General features: G+C 37.5%; 1 protein-coding gene across 1 annotated transcript in view; it reads left to right on the forward strand.

Annotated features, from left to right (window-relative positions):
* Window positions 1–6,496: 6,496 nt before the first annotated feature.
* The window catches only part of ZC3H7B (zinc finger CCCH-type containing 7B), a 39,885-nt gene continuing 25,557 nt past the window's right edge, over window positions 6,497–20,824 (forward strand). Inside the window, exons 1-8 of the mRNA XM_015813600.2 lie at window positions 6,497–6,549; window positions 7,382–7,415; window positions 12,518–12,715; window positions 14,320–14,478; window positions 16,424–16,504; window positions 16,810–16,869; window positions 18,920–18,956; window positions 20,431–20,690. Of these exons, the coding sequence (XP_015669086.1) occupies window positions 6,497–6,549; window positions 7,382–7,415; window positions 12,518–12,715; window positions 14,320–14,478; window positions 16,424–16,504; window positions 16,810–16,869; window positions 18,920–18,956; window positions 20,431–20,690 (882 nt within the window). The remainder of the gene's footprint in view (window positions 6,550–7,381; window positions 7,416–12,517; window positions 12,716–14,319; window positions 14,479–16,423; window positions 16,505–16,809; window positions 16,870–18,919; window positions 18,957–20,430; window positions 20,691–20,824) is intronic.

Raw genomic sequence — 20,824 nt, forward strand, 5'->3', positions numbered from 1 at the left:
ATAAATGTTCATACATTAGAACCTCAAAAGGTATAATAAGAATCTTACTCCAATGAACTGAATAACCTGATAAATTAACAAATATAATACTGTTTGGTATATGCATATAATTTTCAAACATTATTGATATATAATAACAGTTCACAGTAATTACTGTTAGAATGTTTTCCAAGCCAATAGTTAAGGCAATATCTCCAATATCAAAAGCAGGGGGAAAAAACATATTTGATGAATTCCACAAGACCTCTGGATACATAAAGAGATAATTTCATTTGTATTAGGAGTGGGTAGCTACATATTGACCCAAATAAAGGAAAAAATTCAACTTTTTAAAAAATCCACTGCTCCTCCACATTCAAACCCTTTTCTGAATCCAACAAGATCAGCACTGCAGATTTTAGCTTTTTTGAAATACACAATCAAACTATCAATTATTATCAAAGTTATAACATCTTGGTGAACTTCTTAATTTTAGCCACAAGTCTGCTACTTATTTTATCTAATTTAATAATCTTCTACTTACCTGGTATTCCTTTCTTGGAATCTTAATGCCAGTTTAAGTTTATGCAAGAGAGATAGCACAAACCAAAGTTACACAAAAATGGCCTTTTGAGGAACTTAAGAACATAACACAGACCAAAAACATTTTGTTTTTCATAATGGTGAACCAGTTTCTACTACTGCAGTACTCACAGGCAGGAAACATCATAGTCTTTCTGTCATTGTTCCCCTACAAGTGTATGGAATTATGCTGCTCCTACTCTGAGGAGACATAGTTTTTAAGATTAATGGCCCTTGATAGATTTGAGCTCCATAAATTTAAAGCCATCTTTTAAAGCCATCCAAATTAATAGCCATATCACTATATTTTTTGTAATGAAGTCCACAGGTTAATTATATCCTATGTGAAGAACAGCTTCTTTCATCTACACAAATTCTCCTTTCAATTACCTTCACTGGATGGTCTTAGTATTTTGAGTAAGGGAGAAAAGCTTCTTCTCCATTTTCCCAGGCTATGTATTATTTTAAACAATTCATGCCCATTGTCATCAATTTTTCAAGTTAAAGAGCCCTAGTATTTTCTTGCAGGGAAAATAGCCAAGCATTCTGATAATTCATTTATAATCTTCTGACCTTTCTCACTCTGTTATCATTTCCAAAAGTGTTGATATAAACTGTACTTCAGATGGAAGATGTACTATAGATGTTACAATGACAGCATCTTTGTTTTTTATGCTGCTATTCATCTAGCATAGAACTTACTTTCCCCCCTACTGTAGCTGCCAGACACCGAGTCAAAGTCTTTTATAAACTACCCCAGGGGTAGGCAACCTTGGCTCTTTTATGACTTGTGGACTTCAACTCCCAGAATTCCTGAGCCAGCCATGCTGAGGGGAAAGGGAGAGGTTTCCAAGCTGAGCCATGCTGGCTCAGGAATTCTGGGAGTTGAAGTCCACAAGTCATAAAAGAGCCAAGGTTGCCTACCCCTGAACTACCCACTATGACTCCAGGATTTACTCTGATTAGTTCAAACTGCAGCTTCAGTTCGGATCACTTTACATTTAATTTAAATCACCTTTCCCCTATAATTGGCAGAACATTGTATTGCAACCTTTTATTGCTAAATGCAATTTATATGATAATATAAATTGGTGTCTGCCAGCTTGGAAGGGTCTTGCCTTGAAAAACTGCATCTGAAATAAACAAATCCTCCCAATGTATATGCCTGAAAGTAAGTAACATAGAATTAATTGCAGGCTGGTTTTTTAAAAAAATCTCACTGAATTAGTTTTTTCCATTGATCTGTATCTCCGTCTCCCCCTCCCCCCCATATATGTTTTCTCTGGTTTTATTTGCAAATACAGTACTACATAGGTAAAATTAGACATACTTTCGTTTCCTATGTTTTAAGTGTGATATCTCAAAGTCTGGGCATAAGTACAGTAGTAAATATACTAATTGATTACTGGAGTCGAGTTCAGTTTGAAGGAAGCGTTACCATTTTCTAAAAAAAATACTGTTCTACACCGTGGTGTGTGTGTGCGTGCGCGTGTGTTTGTGTGTGTATACACCTGTGGGAAAGAGGTNTACTTTCGTTTCCTATGTTTTAAGTGTGATATCTCAAAGTCTGGGCATAAGTACAGTAGTAAATATACTAATTGATTACTGGAGTCGAGTTCAGTTTGAAGGAAGCGTTACCATTTTCTAAAAAAAATACTGTTCTACACCGTGGTGTGTGTGTGCGTGCGCGTGTGTTTGTGTGTGTATACACCTGTGGGAAAGAGGTGGTCGTTAGGACCTGGAGGGATCCCAAGGAAGCATTTTGCCTGGCTGGTAAGGCTGTGTTAGGGAGACCTGGAAATGAAAGTAAAAAAGACGAAGAGGCACATGGAGGGAACAGCAGGGGCAGCAGCAGAAGCTGTTGTAGGATCAGAATGTTGCCTTCTGCAATGAAATAATAGTGACTAATTATTTATAATAATAATATCTCTAGTACTACCATACCATTAATCAAGGCAAGTAACCATAGTGAAAATTTCCAAGCAGGAGGGGTGAGTAGGTTATTTTTTTTTTGCCTGATAAGGAAGGAAAGAAAAAAAAGGTGGAGAAAGATGTGAGAAATTCCCCCCCCCCAACAATATTACATAGATTCGCAGAACCGTGACAAATACCGTAATTGCAGATGCAGCCAAATCCTCCCCTATCAAAACGTCTCGGTCTTTCTTTAGAATTTGCTCCCAACTGTATTTTTAAAGACGATTTTTCCCGAACGAGATGGGGTATAGGAGGGCTGGCAGGAGTTTGGGAGTGAATGGCGCGCCCAGTACCCTTTTGGAACGATCGGGACTTCCTACTATTTCTCTCCGATGGGGCGAGGGGATTGTAAGCTGCCTTGCCAGTTTTTGCTAAAAACATTCATTATATGCAATTTAAGTGAAAGAAAAACTGCCGACGCGTATGAGTGGGTCCTGCTTAAAGGTTAGTTCTGCTGGATCTGGCGTTTTGCAGCCTGACTTACCAGTTACCAGTGTAACAGCATGGAAATGGTTTCCTGTGTTATTATATAAATCTTTTTGTATATATCACAAACATCTTTCTGTGCCGTGGGGCTATTTTAGCTTGGAAATAATCGGGACAGCTTGCTATGAGTTTGGGAGAGAGTGCATGTAATTATACTGTAGGTTTTTTCCGTTTACTTCCGCCATAGAGATATATCTAATGCCGGTTCGCTTTGCTAAGCGAGGCCGCGGCTTGGAGGCCTTGGATTAATAGGGGTAAAACGGTTTTAATCCAGCGGAATTTCAACTACAAATCGTGTTTTTTAATGAGGGCAAAGTAAGGACAATGGTTTGAAGAAGCCAAGTAATATAAAATGAAAAATAGTTATTTTGCATAAGTGCACATTGTGCTATAATCTGAATACCAAAGGCTTCCTAATATTTGTTAATATAACAAACTACTATTCATGCATAAATGTCGTATGCCTGTTGCATTAATATAATAGGTTAAACAAGTTATATTACTAACATGGAGAATGCATAGTAAGAGAATGGCAAATGTGTTTAAATTGCTACTGAGAATGCAGTGTTTTATCATGCATGACTAGGGGGGAAGTAGGTGAGTGCCAGGAACAAGTAAATTAGGCATTATAACTTCCAGGTTGGTGGGATATTCTGTAGTGTATATCTAGTGCTTGTTTAAGCCTTTGGATATCTCTACTTTATTCTGTTTTTAATCTGTCTTTTGCTCATTTTAAGTAAACTTCGCCTAAATTGTGAAAGTTTGCCATATTTTGTCAAAAATGTTTGAATAAAAAAGTTACTACTCTACTTTACACAACTTTTTAAAACAGTACTAACCATATATATGGTCCTTATATTGGAGGAGTAGGTGATTTGTGACTTGTAGATCATATGTGGCTTAGCATTGTTTGTTTTGGAGAGTTTGGTAATCTCCAATTTTGAAAAACAAAGCCTCTAATTTTATAATATGCAATTAAGATTCTTAGAATGGCAAAATTGCAAAACAAATGGAAATTAGGCAGCAAGTAATCATCCATCCATACAGTGTTCAACTTGATTTTCCCCATCTCTGTCCCCATGTGATTTATAGGGTGCATGCAAATATCATATGCAAAAATTGTAACTGCTCAATTAATGAACAGTGCTTTTTAAATTTTTAAACTTGAAGTTTTAAATTCTTTAAAAATGCCTAAGGATATTATGGCAAAATTAGAACAATCTTACATTATAGTTAGAAAATATTAAGGTGAACAGGAAGGGATGGTACAAATGCACAGTTTGGTTCTGTGCTTTGAATTAACTGATATATAAGGATCTCAAACCTGCATTTAAGACTGAGCAATTGAAACATTCATACTTTATAGTGCAACTAAGGCTAATCAAGAATAATTTTTCCTACTTATTTGTAATTTGTATCAAAACCTCAACTGGTAGTTCTGTATTATATTCTGATTTTTTTTCTGAAAAATGTTCATTTCCCCCCTCTATTTTTCTGCTCCTTGTGGCACCATAAAAGTTTACTTTTGTTTACTTTGCGAACGTCTTACACACCCACACACATATTTTATTTACAAGAAGTTGTAGGAAGGTACCATTCTGAGTAGGGCTTTAACTATTTTTTTTAAATAATATTGACAATATTTTTCAAGTGCATAGTTTTAATTAATGGACTATATCATTAAAGGCCAGTTTGGGTGAGCAAAGATACCATAGCCTTTCTTTTTTCAAATTTCAGCAATCGACAGTACAGGTAATCCTCGATTTAGGACCACAATTGAACCCAAAATTTCCCTTGCTAAGCATGAGACTTGTTAAGTGAGTTTTGTCCTATTTCACAATCTTTCTTGCCACAGTTGTTAAGTGAATTGCTGCAGTTGTTAAATTAGTAACATGGTTATTAAATGAATCTGGCTTCCCCATTGACTTTGCTTCTCAGAAGTTCGCAAAAGGTGATCACATGACCCCAGGACACTACAACTGTCATAAATATATGCCCATTTGCCAAATGTCTAAATTTTGTTCACGTGACCATGGGGATGCTGCAACAGTTGTGTGAAAACCTGTCATAAGTCACTTTTTTCAGTGTCATAACTTCAGACAGTCACTAAAATAATATTTGTAAGTTGAGTACTAGCTGTAAACTTGTACAATGTTAACTGCTATTAATGCTATTTTTATTAGTGTTCTTTGGTCCAGTCAAGGCTATCATTTACTGTTTATAATGTTCTAAATTGCTGATATTTCAAGATTACACAAGCCTTCAAATAGATTTTCCGAATCTTAGTTTAAAAGCTTTTTGCAAATTCTTTTAATCCTGAACTAGTTTTAGTTTTTATAAAATACATTATACAGTATAGGATTGTGGATTGTGTATGAATAAACTGTTGTAATTCCTTTTCCTAGAAAAAGGCAGTGGCCTGCTATTATTGTTTATTGCCATGAAAACAAAAGAGTTTTATGTAGTTACCTTGAGGCAAAACTTGAGAAAGGCATTACTTTGTTTGAAAAAATAGACTGTAAATCTTTTAAATTATTCAGTAAATTATTAGTTTCACTGTTAACGAAGAACTGTCAAAAACTATCCAGCCAAGCATTGTGAAACCATTGTCCTATTCAGCCAGCATTCTGATTTAAGGTAGTCCTCAACTTACAACAGTTCACTAGTGATCATTTGAAGTTACAACGGCACTGAAAAAAGTGACTTATGACCTTTATTCACACTTGCAACCACTGCAGCATCTCCATGATCACGTGATCTTGATTCAGATGCTTGACAACTAGTTCATATTTATGATGATTGCAGTGTCCTGGGGTCATGTGATCACTTTTTGTGACCTGACAAGCAAAGTCAATGGGGAAACCAGCATCCGTGTTACTAACTTAACAATTGCAGTAATTCATTTAACAACTGTGGCAAGAAAGGTCATTAAATGGGGCAAAATTCTCTTAACAACTGTCTTGCTTAGCAACAGAAATTTGGGGCACAATTGTGGTTGTAAGTGGAGGGCTACCTGTAATGAACTCACCAGATTTCATTCTTCTTTAATCATTATTACAATTATTTAAAAATTTATCCTACTTGCTATTTTCTCTTAAAGTCATATACAGTCTTCTGAATAATTCCAAAGATTTCCAAGGTGTTGAGAAAGGTTAAAAAGTTCTTGAATTTTTTTCTTTCTATTCCTTTGCTCTCCTTAGAAATCCTGTATATACTTTTGAGAAGCATAATGAAATAAGCTTTTTTTCCTGTATTTTTAGGAAAGAAAGTTGTTGGAATTTATTTACTCACATTTGCGGATAATGTAATGCTAAGTGCTTACATTTTGTATTTCATTATTTGAGTCTGGAAAGAAAAAACTAAATACTAACAAATTTGGGAAAGAAATATAATAGTGCTGTGTCCATGTTAAAATTTGAAATCAATAAATTTATACAACTGTAAAAATATTCTTTTTTTCTATTGCAGTGATGCAATGGAAAGACAAAAAAGAAAAGAAGAGATAGAGAAAGGTCTTCAGTTCATCCAGTAAGTAACCATGTTTGGGAATGGTAGTGTTTCTGTTTTCATTTATTTGTAATATAAAATTCCACTTTACTCAATATATCACTAAATATCAAAACAAGAATCAAATCACAATTCTATTGTGGTTGCATTGGTGTAAAAATATGGCAGTGCCCAAAAAGTTACCTGTTGGAACTATGTGACCTAATTTAAACATATTACCCTCATGTGGAATTTGGAACCTAGAAATATTAGACTTCCAACAACATATTTTAATTAACATACTCATAAAGGAGAACTTCTAATACTAAGGAGGAATATAATTTCTTAGATTTGTATTTATCTTTTTCTTTTGTTGATTGAGACTAAATTTGAGGTGTTTTTCAGCTGATTTATTCTTTTGATTGGCTTTATAGGAATATTATAAAATAAATTGGGAGTTTACGGATTATATTCAGTTTTCATTGGTGTCAGTTTTACATGACTATAATTTTGCAGAACAGAGGAGTTAAACTTTGTCATATTTACAAACCTTCCTACATATGTGGGCCATGGATGCTAGCCACAAATTTTCCTTCTTTCATTTTTGGAACGTTTACTGAACTTTTTTTTTCATTAAAGTTGCTCAAAGTTCTTGACAAACACCAATATATCAGTCAGCCTATAAAGTTGGTACCTAATAATACTGTCCTTCTGGAAAACTGGGGTATTCGTTTTACTGTGGAAATTTCCTATCCATTATTAAATTATGCATGTAATATATATATGTCCACGTCTTCATGCATGTTAGATCAATGTGCATATTTCATGAACGTTTCATTCTTTCATAACTGTTTTCATTCATTCTTCATTCTAGGTCTACATTACCATTAAGCCAAGAAGATTATGAGGTAACTTTAAGATTTCACATTCTTATTTTAAAGTATCTAATGATATTGTGTAAATACAGCTTGTGTATTGTGTAAATACAGCTGTTGTCATAGGTTGTGTTGGGGAACAGAAGAATAGTATTAGTGGTTAGATGAGCATATGGAAAAATCAGCAATCATTCTCAGCTCTATCTTAAGGTTCAGCAGAATTTCACTAAGTAAGGTTGTATTTATTTATAACATTTTTACTGCTTTTCATTATCATAAAAATAATCCCCAAACAGGCCGTGCACTTAATTCTTACAGGAGACCATGTTTGTATATTTTTTATTTATTATAAATATTTTATTCATGTTTACTCATCATTACATCTACAGAACTGACAATGAACTAAAATATACTGTTAAACACAACAATCTTAACAAAAGAGCAAAAACATACACATACAAAAGCATGTATGAAGTATAGGAGGGCCCTGCTGAAGAAAAGTTTATGCATTTTTGGAAATACAGCAGAGAAAAAAGTATATAGACCTCTTGGGAAGAAGCATCAAAGTACAGAGGCAGATACTAAGAATTTTCTGCTGTTTGGGCTAAGTTATTAATAACTGGGCTGGATCTTCTGGCTTAGTTGAAATGAGAATTGTTGACTTTTCTGATTTTTTCATTCAGCCCTGTGTAGGAAAAATAGAAAAGAAAGCTTTGTATTTTCCTACTCAAAGACAGCAATTTAGAATGTAACAATTTTTATGCCAATCCTGAAATGAAAAAGATCAGAATGAAGATGGTTTTAATGTGGAATCTTTGGTGCTGTTTGATCTTAGTTATTTGCTTGCAGTGTTTTGTTATCTGATTAAGTAACATCAGTGCTAGTGAGTGTCAAGTTTGTTTCCTGCTTATATACAGTAGCTTGCCCTGCCAGTGCTTGCTCCTTGATTGGATTTTCTACTTGATTCAATCCTGAACTACATAAATTCTCTTCTGTTGGATGATTTTAATGAGAAATTCCATTTTTAAACCAGTGATGTTACTGCAAATACAAGTCCTCAATTTAGGATGGCAGTTGGGACTGGAATTTCCATTTCAAAGTGATGCAGTTGTAAAGTGACAGCAATCCAGCAGGGAAGGTCACAAATGGCAGTGGTTGTAATCATGGTTGTAAGTGCTAGTTGATTGCCAAGCACCCAGATTGTGATGTAGGAGGAAGGGGTGATAGGAGAGCTGGAACTCTAAGGACTTGTTATAGCCACCATTTGTTCAGCACCATTGTAATTTCAAATGGTCGTAGGGTTAGGGTTAGACCAGTCTAATCCCCAATCCATGGACCGGAAGCGGTCCGCAGCATGTCAGAAACCAGTCCATGCAAACAAGCAAAGCCCTATTTGCAGGATGCAGGCAGCACATGAAACCACACACACCCCCAGTCCATGGAAAAACCTCTCTCCATGGAACCGGTCCCTGGTGCCCAAAAGATTGGGGGCCACTGGGTTAGACTACTATATGAGGAAAATAAGACAACTATCAAACACTCAGTATTTTGAAAAATCAGACCAGTTAACTAAAGCAAACAAGTTACTATTGGTTGAAGAAAACATTGGGTTTCAGTATATGTTAGAAGCTGAATGTTCAATGCAGAGAGAATGGTATCACCAGAACCTTCTGTTTGGATATTATGAAATAGACCCTATGTATTCCTCCCCCTTCCTTTTTTTTCTTTTGAGCACTGTCCTCAATGTTTTATAGAATGTGAAGAATAATTTAAACTCAGTATCTATGGAGACTGCTTGGTGCTTCAGTCAGCTGAGCAAATACTCAAGTTTTTAAGTCAGAAAATTGTTTGTTAGAGGAACCCACTTTCCTAATGGCCCCGAGGTTTGAATGACATATGCATCTACTAGTTTTCAACAGCTGTACCATGTTTTTTAAAAACAAATTGAGAAGCTATTTGAGCAACCAAAGATGATTTCTGTCTATTCATATCTCTCAGGCTGCTGATGGTTTTCAAAATGATTTTTTTAATATAATATTTTATTAGTTTTCTAAATTTACAATTAAACATTTAAAAAGCAATGTAGTGACTGGGTAATCAATAATTCAATAATATATATAAATCTTTAACACAAATCTCGTTACAACATCAGATATTTTGTCAGAAGTAAGTCTTCATCCTGGTTCATCCAAGCCGGGAATATTATCATTATTATTATTATTAAATAAGCAACATGGCGACTGCTTTGGGAAGATGGTTACAGTTTATTGCAGAAGCAGAAAGATGGTTCTTCAGGAAAGAGCAGAGGAGAGAAGAAAAGAGTGAGCACATGGCCAGAAGCATTTTATACCCTCTTTATAGCTTTTTGTTTGGAAGTCTTCCTGTTCCTGTGGCATGAACTTTGAAACTATTTCCTGTGTCACGTATTCTGACCTGAGCCCAGGTGTGCCTCTCTGGTATTACTTGATAGTAATGCTAAGTCATATTATGTCCCAAAAGTCATCTGCTTCCCTGGGGATGGGGCTAATGACTCTTAAGAATTTCTTTTGTCTTTCTTGAGTTTCCTGGCTCCAACCTTCCTGATGGTTTTACATCTGCATTTCTATAGGGCTGGTTCCTGCTTGGGGCAAAGAGATGATGCCAGGTTTGGTTTTTGGTTTTAAAAATCCTTTTTGAGGAAAAATATTTTTCTGCCTTTTTAATATTTCCTTCTCTGGGGCTCTGACTTCCCACAATTTCCTCTCTTTTTCCCTTAATATCTACTATCTCATATTAGGCTAATATAATTCTTATTATTATCAACTAAGTAAAAACCATCTTTGTTACATTTATCAATAATTTTTAGCTTATACATATCTTAATTGTGTTTGCATTTAATCCTTATACAATCAATGTCCTGTTATTGCTTTTTTCCCCAGGCTTTAATTTCCCATCAATATTCAAATTAACATTTGGTATTTATAGTTTCCAAGCTTTAGGTGACCAAAGTTTCCCTCATCTCAACTTCTACATTTTTCCTTTTCATAACAAAATCTAATATTCTAAATACACATCTTATCTATTTGCATATAATCTTATTCTATTTTCTAAACGTTATCTGTTTTCCACCATATTAAACCAAAAATCTGTTAGTCTTATTACACATCTTATCTATTCAATTATAATATTACTTTATTTTCTAAAAATTATCTATTTTTCACCATATTCAACCCTCTAATTAGTAGTATAAAATCCCCTCTAGTAGATCAAAACCCTAGTTTCTTTCAGCCTTACTCTGGCTTTCTTCCTTTGCCAACTAACCTTCCATGTCAGTACATTTGAATCCTCAAACAGTTCTCCCTCTATATAATTTTATATATAATTTTATATATATTATATAATTTTTTGGGGAATAAGAAAGACCATTTGGTTACAGTTTTTTGGAAGAACTAGCCCATTTGTATTCATTTAATCACCTCCCTGTTATTCCAATTTCCCACAATTGTCCTGATAGGTTTATCTTCTATTCAATGTGTTGTTCTTCCTTTTCCTCAAATTTCTTCTGATTTATGTAAAAAGTCTTTTCCATTTTCAATGTTGTCACTTCCTTTTCTGATTTTTCCATTGGCTGGATCTGTTGGTCAGTTGGGTTCTCTGTCTTAGTATTTAGTTGTTCCACTTCTCCTGTTACTTTCTGCATTGTTAGTTCTTTGGTTGTAGTCAAGATCTGGGTTTGTTTATCTAAGCTGGCATCTTGTTCCTTTATGTTGCATCTTATTTTGTTACAAGCTGAAAGAATGGTTTCGTCTATTGATTTCAACATAGAAAGGATTTTTTCCTGATCTTCATCCATATTCTCTTGATAATGTGTTAAGTTGAAGACTTTAAAATCAAACATTAAAAATAGTTTTTTGTTTTTTATAACTAGGTATGGGACATCTATTTCTTGTGTTATAGGTAGTCTTTATAGTGGAAATTGTTTGCCAAGTAAGAATTTATAGTCCAAAGTATTCCATCATCTCGTGTAATAACAGATGCTTCTTATGTAAAGAAATAGGAAAGCAATTCCCCACATATAACTCTGAAAATCAGTAAAGGTTTACTTTCATAGTTCAAACAGATATGCCGCCCTAAAGTTCCTTCTTTACAGCTGAGTTTTTCACAGGTGGTATCTGTCAAGGTCAAAAGAGTTTTTTCTAGAGTCTGGGCTTCAAGCCAAGTCTCTTTTAGTCAATAACAAGTTGTAATACCATACTTCGCCACAAGATGTCACCAATGCCATTTAAAACTTTTTAAGTCCAAAGTTTTTATAATAGTTTTTCAAGATTTATTTCTTTTCTTTTTAGATAAAAACCAACATCTCCAGTAAAAATAGGAAAACTTTTAGTCCCCAAATTTCAAAAGTATATGCATCCAATTACATTAAAGTTGTTCTTATAATTGCTCTGTTTCCCTGGGTAATCAGTCGCCGCTGTTCTTAGAGGGTGGGGTAGAAATTCACTTCCCTCTCTCCTCACAGGGGGAAAAATACTTTGGGCAGCTTTTGCAGGAAACGTTATTTAAAGTCTTAAAGAGAAGATCAGATCTCACCTAGTTTCATCCGCGTTGCTTTAAAAGTACTTGGTAGTAATTTTGACTTTTGCTGTCAGCAGCTTAGTGACGAGCCATATTGCTATAGCCGGTCTTTCCCTGTCAGTTTGGAGGGCTGCCCCGGAGCAAGCAGAAGGGCTGCCACCCTCCTGCGATCAAGCGGGGGTCCCCTCTTTGCTTGTTGCCCTACAGGGCGACTTTCAACCCTTTCCAGAGTCCCCCAACGGGGTGAATTTGGACGGGGAAAATGGAGCTCGCCTTCCTGTGTCCGCAGACGCCGCAATGGCAAACCGGAAGTCGGTTTTCAAAATGATTTTGATAGCAGTATTGTGCCATACTAAAACTAGGGATTTGTTACATCTGGTCTCTATTGTGTAATAAAAGCATCATGTTGCAAAGAATAGATAGGTCTGAAACAGACTACAGTACTACAGTTAATTATTTAGTATTACCGAGCCATTTCTGCAAAGAATAATATGTTAAAATGTTGTGGAGGGAACTATAAGTGAAAGGCTTGAAAATATCCATTAAGATTTGAATCCCACTCTTCCCATTCTTCCCTATAGGCCTTTTTACAAAAATTGGTGCAAAACTTACTTGCAGAGGGCAATGATTTATTCAGAGAGAAGGATTATAAGCTGGCACTGGTGCAGTATGTTGAAGGGCTAAATGTGTCTGAATATGCAGCTTCAGATGAAGTGAACATTCCTGCGGATCTTTTATGCAAACTACATGTCAATCGAGCTGCCTGCTACTTCGCAATGGTGAGTACCCCTTTGACTGCTTCATATCTGTGTACAGATTCTTCTGGCTTACCGACTGCAGTTGGGACCGTCAACTCCAACACTAAGTGACACCATTATAAAATAAAATGTGACTTCCTCTCGATTTCCCCCTTGAGTTTGCTTGTCAGAAATTGTGAAGATTGCAAATGGCGATCAGGTGACCCTGGGACTCTGCAAACATTGCAATGTGTGCTCATTAACAACTGTACAGTGTGTAATCACATGACCACAGAGATGCTGCAAAAACTGTAATTTTGAGGATAAATTATGTAGCTTCAAGTGGTCGCTGAATGAGCGGTCAGTAAGCAAAGACTACATATACTTAATAATTTGATAAATCCAACTTTCACTTCCATAGAATGTTATAGAGAAAATTACTACGTGCATGATTCTGACCTTTAGAAAATAGAAGTGGAAGCCACTTTTGCATATTCATATTCAAAACCACAAAACTTGAGAGCGAAGAGGAAGATAATTTGATCAAAGTAAATGGCAAGGTGATATAGTTAATTTTTCTCTTGAGTCTTTGTAAGACGGAAGGTCTATACCAGTGATGGCGAACCTTTTAGAGACCAAGTGCCCAAAAACTGGCCCCGCCCCTGCTCCACCCCTGCCCCGCCTGTCCGCAGGGCCACTGACCGCCTCCAGGGCCCGCCACAGATCACCCAGGCAGCCCAGCAGCACCATGGCGGCCATGCCCTCTGCCCGTGCCCCGCAGCATCAACTGTGCATGATCGGGCGTGAGGACAGAGCCTTGTCTACGCTGCCTGGCTGCCATGTCCTTGGCTGTGCTGCTCCGCATGGGCCACACTTGGGGGCGACTCTCCTCCAGGGGAGCTGCTGGTGAGGGGGTCGCGGGGGGAGGCAAGGCTGGGGCAACAGCATGTGTGCCCACAGAGAGGGCTCCGAGTGCCGCCTCTGACACCGTGCCATAGGTTCGCCACCATTGGTCTATACAGTCCTCGACTTATTCATTTAGGAATCATATGAAGTTAAAATGGCAATCAAAAAAGTGACTTCTGGCCATTTTTCACACTTATGACTGTTGCAGCATCCCCACGACCACGTGATCAAAATTTGGATCCTTGGCAACTGGTTCATACTTAAGAATGATGTTGCAGTGTCATGTGTTCCCCTTTTGCAACTTTCTGACGAGCAAAGTGAATGGGGAAGCCAGATTTACTTAATGACCAAGTTGCTAACTTAATAACTGCAGTGATTCATTTAATAACTATGGCAAGAAAAGTTGTAAAATAGGACAAAACTCACTTTGCAACTGTCTTGCTTAGCAACATAAATTTTGGGCTCAGTTGTGGTCATCGGTCAAGAACTACATGTACTGTGAACTGTGTGTTTGTGAGAGAAATATACAGCCACTATCTACTATCTGAAAGGCCATATGGTTAGTTAGGTGCTTCTGATAGAACCCTCATCTGTTTAGGATTTTCTTTGCTCCTTTTTCCCCTTACCAAGAGTCCATAAGAATAATGAATTTATTAGAATTCTGTTTTTTTTGGGTAGGACATATGAGAGTTCTGTTTGGGTTAAAGTTCTCATGATCACATTTATTAATTTTCTAAAAGGGCTTACATGAAAAAGCTTTAGAAGACAGTGAGAAGGCTCTGGGATTCAACAAGGAGAACACCCGTGCTCTCTTTCGGAAGGCCCGCTGCTTAAGTGAGCTAGGAAGACACAAGGAAGCTTATGAATGTAACAGCCGCTGTTTGCTCTCACTCCCACATGTAAGTGGTAATTTCCTCTTTTCTAAATATTTTGTATTATTAATAGAAAAGTAGGTAAATGTTTTAAATGAGTAAAATGATATTAAGAGTTGTAGCATATTTTACAGGTAGTCCTTTAGTTTCAACAGCATTTGCAACTAGAATTGCCATTGCTAAGTGATGTGGTTGTAAAGCACAATATCATGTGACTGCCTCCCTAACAATGGCGCTCTGGATAGTCTCATTTGTCATTGTAACCAAAAGACATATGGGTCATTAAGTGAAAAGGAGGGAGGGAGTCCCAGACAAGGAGTGTGGAAAGGTAGGGGAGGCCCAGTGCAGGCTGGGTGAACTCGAGGCTGGGAAAGAGGGTGCGGGGCATGTACCTGTATGCAAGTGCAGGGAGGCAAAGGGAAGGAAGGTGCTGGGGGGCCACATGTCTATGTGCGAGCCCATGGAGGCAGGGAAGGAGGCCACTGGTGGGTGGATGCCTATGCGTGAACACAGGGAAACTAGAGGAGGAGGGCACTGGAGGGTACAAGTGGATGCAGAAGGAAGAAGGGTGCAGTGTGTGTACGTGAAAGGCTGGTGGGAAGGCTTACCTGAGTGACTGGTGATCTTCCCTCTGTCTTTCCCATTGACTTTACTTGTGGAAAACCAGAGAATGTTGGCAACGGCTATCACATGACTGGGGGATGCTGCAAACAGTCACGAGTGCACGTTGATTATCAAGTGCTTTGTTCACAAGACTGCTGATGCACTGCAACAGCTGGAACTTTGATGTTTTTTGTTCAGTGGTCATGTGATCATCATTTGTAGTCTTCACTGCCGGTTTCCAATAAGCAAAGTCAGTGGGGAAATTGGCAGGGGGTTGTAAGTGGTAAAGCCAGGACCTCAGGATGCTGCATCTGGACAGTCTTCACTCAATGATGGCGACTGGCACTGCTGGAACTGCAGTCATGAAACATCATGCCTTATAACTTCATTACTTAGTAATGGAGTTTCTGGTCTCAGTTACTGTTGCATTAGCAAATGTATTGTAAATATTTACAACAATGTTACATCCTTTATCTCTGCAGTACTAAGTTACAAAAGTCTGAAATCTGGTTCTAATGCATAAACTCTGTGTGATCACGATTACACTTCATATTGATATATGATATATAATGAAATATTTGGAGCAAAAAATCTGTTGATGATGTACCATTGTAACTTTTATACTTGTTATTAATTTCTGATTAATTTTACAGTGTGGCAGAATTTATTTCACAAGAATGCAAAGATTTTTTTTTCCTTATGGTGATAAAAAAATGTTAATAGAGGTACCTAAAAGAGTTCAGTTGAATTGAAAGAGCAAAGGATAGAACAATTCAAAAGTAGGCAAAACTTGTTTCACTGTGTATGAAGCTGCTATGGGCTTTCTTAAAAGAAAAATCATAATTATTGCAAATAATACAAGATTAAATTATTTACTTTTTGGACTTTTTACTGCCAATAAAATAGATGAGAACAGTTTTGTATTATCTGTGACTACTGTATCTGGAAATACTGATAGTCCTTAACTTACATCCACAATTGGAACCAGAATTTCATTGCTAAGCAAGGCAGTTAGCTGAGTCTCACCCAATTTTACAACCTTTTTTGCTATGGTTGTTAAGTGAATAATGCATTTGTTAAGCAAATCCAGCTTTCCCCCCATTGACTTTGCTCGTTGGAAGCTGACTGATAAGGTTACAAATGGTGATAACATAATTTTAGGACACTTTAGTCATTGTAAAGACCTGCTTGCCAAGCACCTGAATTTTGATCACACACCTTTGGAAATGCTGCAATGGTTATAAGTTTTGGATTGATATAAGTCACTTACTGGTTGTAAGTCAGTGCCATTGTAACTTGGAATGGTCGTGAAATGAATAATTGTAAGTTGAGGATTATATGTAATCTGTAATTGCTTTCTCTACCGAAGGATGAAAGTGTGGTCCAGTTGGGTCAGGACCTTGCACAGAAGCTGGGATTAAGAGTCCGGAAAGCATATAAGAGGCCTCAGGTATATATTTGCATCCAACCTTACTTCCCATGACAGTGCACATTTTTTTATTCCCCCCCCCAATCCTGAAGCTTGAATCTTTTATATCATTTTATACCTACAAAGTCCAATATTAGCTGAAAGTATTTGATGTGTATTGAAAGGTCATGCATAGTCAATATATATGGGCACAGCCAAACTTGGCTACCTGTATATCTTATATAGTTTTCCCTTATTAAAGCTGACATTTCTTTGAAAATATGTCACTTATTATTCTTTAAGTGTCTTAAGTGTCTGCTACTTCCTCTTTCTTTCTCTCTTTGCAGCAGGATTCAGAAACATTTTGTGTATTGAGTAATGGCCTGACATCTGCCTTACCAAATCAGGTATATCTTTACTGTTTAAACAGCTTCAGTGGAATTGATATAATGGATGACATATTTTCCTGCTTATACGAACATAATTTGTTATGCGAAGTTCTTAATTAAAAATGTGGATTAAAAAAGGCAAGAGGTAGATAGAGCAAAATGTTGTGTTGATAAAGTGCTGCATCACCCATCTGAAGAGCATTTTAATGTCCCCCATTTAGAAGTATGCAGCTAGTCAAAGTTTCCAGACATCCTTGTGGACAAGAATCTAAGAGGGAGAGTGAGCTATGTTTATTTTTTATTTATTTAAAACAATTATATGTCCACTCATTTTAAAAGCAGTCTTTGGGTAACTCACAACCAACTATATATAACTGTATATATCTGCATTTCAATTTTCTAAATAATTTCTGATCATTTTTAAATTTTAAAAAGTTATTAAAAGTGAAGGTATTTAAGAGATGGATAACACCATCTCAGTTTTTATAAGATTAACTCTGCCTATATGATTTGAACAAAAGAAATATCCTTTTAAGAGCTGGCTTTTTGCTTTTCACTTTTTCTGAAAAATAAGCTTCAGGTACAATTCTTGATGACTGTAGGTAGTTCTCGACTTATGACCATTCAGTTGGCACTGACAAAAGTGATTTATGACTGGTTCTTGCACTTAACGACTGTCACAACATCCTTGTAGTCACATGATCAAAATTCAAGTGGCAACTGGCAACTGCCTCATCCTGGGGTAACATGATTGTCCTTTGCAACCTTTCCAGGGAGTTTCCAGCAAACAAATTCATTGAGAGAAGCCAGATTCGCATAATGACCATGGTGATTTGATTAACAACCACAGCAAAAAAGGGTATAGATTAGACAGGACTCATGTAATGACTGCATCACTTAGCAACTGAATTTCTGGTCCCATTTCTGGTCATAGGTTGAGAGCTACCTATAGATCTTACAGCGATAGGGTGATTTGGGAAGAATTGATTTCTCCTAATGTTTTTAATGAGAATTTGTTATGATTATTTAAGGCTTGTTTTCAAGGCACAGTCTAGAAATACATGAACAGCAGTTGACTAGATTTGAGTTTTATTGAGATGCAAATGGGAAATCTTTGAGAACTGGGTATCTGCTGTCCTGAATGAAAGATGGGTAAAGTGAAATAGTAAAATAGACTAAAATTTGTAACAGTAAACTGGCCTTGAAGCCCACTTAGTTTACACAAGATGGCTCCATCTGTTGTCTCTTGGGTAGTAGTTTGGTAGTTTTCACTGCCACCGGTTTTCCAGAACGTGTCTGTTCTCATAATGCTGATGTGTAAACGAGAGAGGCCTCCCAAATGATTGTCTTTTTGGTGACTTAAGGATAAAAATGGAAATAATAATTTATGTAATGCAGTCTTTGCCCATTTAGTATAAAAGCATACAATTAGTTCCTCTCCCTTTGAGAGAGAAATCAATCTCAAAAGAGAGAAAAAGTTTTCTGCTTTCTAATCATTATTGACTACTGGTAACTATCGGAACAAATTCCTGCGGTGTTCTAGGAAATGTTTTCAGAGTTGGTTGGCTACTGCCTTCTTCCTAGGGCTGAGAGAAACCTAAATGTCAGTGATTGAAAGCATAGGAGCCCTGCTCCATTTGAAAGCTGGCAGCCTGAAATATTAAAAAGAGAAGAATAAACAACTATTTGTGGGTAATCCAAATGAAAAGATAATGAAGGATGTATCTTATCATACAAATGTTGAGACCATTGTGAATGCCCACTTATGCTTTTATTAGCTGAACATATAACCTTCCTCCAGAGAGTTTAAGAATAAGTAATTTTTGCTGTTTTCAGAAGAAGCTAGTTATATGGAATGGTGATGGCTGTGTGTTGTAACAATAAAAAAAATCAGTTTTGCAAAATATTATCCAGCCAATCTCAAAGGAACAACTTTCATTCCAAAACAGTGTTTCATAGGGAATCCAGTCTTGCATTTCTGTACATCTAGATTAGTTCTTTGTAAAAATTGGAAAATGAAATTGAACTTGCTCAAAAGAGAATTGATTATTTTTTCTTCCTGCTGCAGACCAATGGATTAGGCTCCATAGACGACATTGAAACAGGTAATGCATTTATGCTTCTTTGATTCATAGTTATTCCCACCACCATCCTCAAACAGAACAAGAGGTTTTGCTTTCAGAAAGAAATATTTGGTTATCAGTTTAATTTATCACTAAGGCTCCTAACGGGAATAGCAGGAAATGCCTGGGAAAAGACAAATCCTTTCTTTTTGAGAAGTCAACACAGTTCTTTCAGTTGTTCTCACTGTGCAACCAGTACAGGCTGAAGTTTATAAATGTGAATAGTGGCAATGATAGAGCCATTGCTAGAAACATTTGACCATCCTGATCACATCTATATACTGTGTTTCCCAGAAAGTAAGCACCCCCCCCAGAAAATAAGCCCCAGCTTGATTTTCAGGGGTAGGCCTAATATAAGCCCCCCCCCCCAAAAGTAAGCCCTAGTTTGGGGGCGAGGACAGGGGTAGGGACGCCGCATGGCGCTTTGGGCCGTTTCTGCTGCTCACGTCAAGAAGCCGAGCGGGTCTTTGGGCCATTGCCGTTACTTGTGGCAGGACGCTGCATGGCGCTTTGGCAAGAGCCGCTACGGCAAGAAGCTGAGCGGCTCTTCGGGCTGTCCTGCCCCGAGCAATGGCCCGAAGAGCCGCTCAGCTGACCGGTGGAAATGGCCCAAAGCGCCATGCAGTGTCCTGTCGTGAGCGACGGCATTGGCCCAAAGAGCCACTTGGCTTCTTGCCATGAGCAACAGCAACGGCCCGAAGCACTATGCAACCTCCTGCCGTGAGTAGCGGCACTGGCATGATGAGCCACATGGCTTGACAAGTCTCAGGTGTGGGAGGCCTGGCTATGGCAGTCCTTCCAATAAGGTAAGAGGCTCTGGGCCCGTGGGGCAGTTTCACCTCCCCACCCCTTAGAGTGGCAACGGTGCAATGTGCCACATAGAGATCAGCTGCAAGTGGCGGCAAGCAGCCACTGAAGAAGTCAAGTAGCGGTGCGACAGGTGTCGGGGTGTGGGAGGCCTGGCTGTGGTGGTCCTAAGATAAGACACCTCCCCAAAATAAGACTCAGTGCCTCTTTTGAGGCAAAAAGAATATAAGACCAGGTCTTATTTTCAGGGAAACACATTAAAATGGTTTGTAATTCTGAAAAGTGTGTTTGAATTAGACATCATGAGAAAGTTTCTACGAGTATAAATCTAGCATATATAGGCTAATGAAGAATCTTTTCACAAAGATGAACAGTTTGATTTGAAGATGGGAGAGATTATTAGTTGAGCAGTAGAGAAAATGCTCTGCGCTCAGAATGTTCTGTGTTCTGATTCTGGACTCTTTGGCTTTTTTAAAAAAAGATGATAACAGTACAAGCATCTCTCTCTAAGACTCTGGAAAGCAGCTACTACTCAGAATAGTCAATGCTAAGTTAGATAGACAAATACATTATTATTTTACATTTGCTTTGTATTTTCTCTCTTGAGTGCAATGCATGATTAGCTGTAATCTCATACTTCATCTTCCAGACAATTCTGTGGTCCTTCAGTGCATCGTCACTCCTAGTGGTCCTTCTGTCACTGCCAGCAAAGCCAATGCCTTTTCATCAACTGACTTGGAAACGAAAAGCCTGCCAAGATCACTCCTTGCTACTACCCTGCTCCCTTCTACAGATGTTGCATCTATACCAGAGTCTGACAGTGTAGACGACTTCACTGAAGGAGAAGTTCTTGGAGATGAACTGGACTCAATTCTGGATTCTATTGCAGATGGGTCCCAGTATCCATTAGTAAGAGTGACTTTTGTAGATGCTCCTCTGTTTTAGTCACTGCTCTCTTGCATCTTCTTCTGAATCATTAAAGGATTTAGCGGATTCCATGCTCACCCTCCATCACTGCCTTTTAAACGTCTCCCTTCTAAGTA

The sequence above is a fragment of the Protobothrops mucrosquamatus genome, unplaced genomic scaffold, assembly GCF_001527695.2.
Source record: "Protobothrops mucrosquamatus isolate PMUCROS unplaced genomic scaffold, P.Mucros_1.0 scaffold173, whole genome shotgun sequence".
NCBI lineage: Eukaryota > Metazoa > Chordata > Lepidosauria > Squamata > Viperidae > Protobothrops > Protobothrops mucrosquamatus.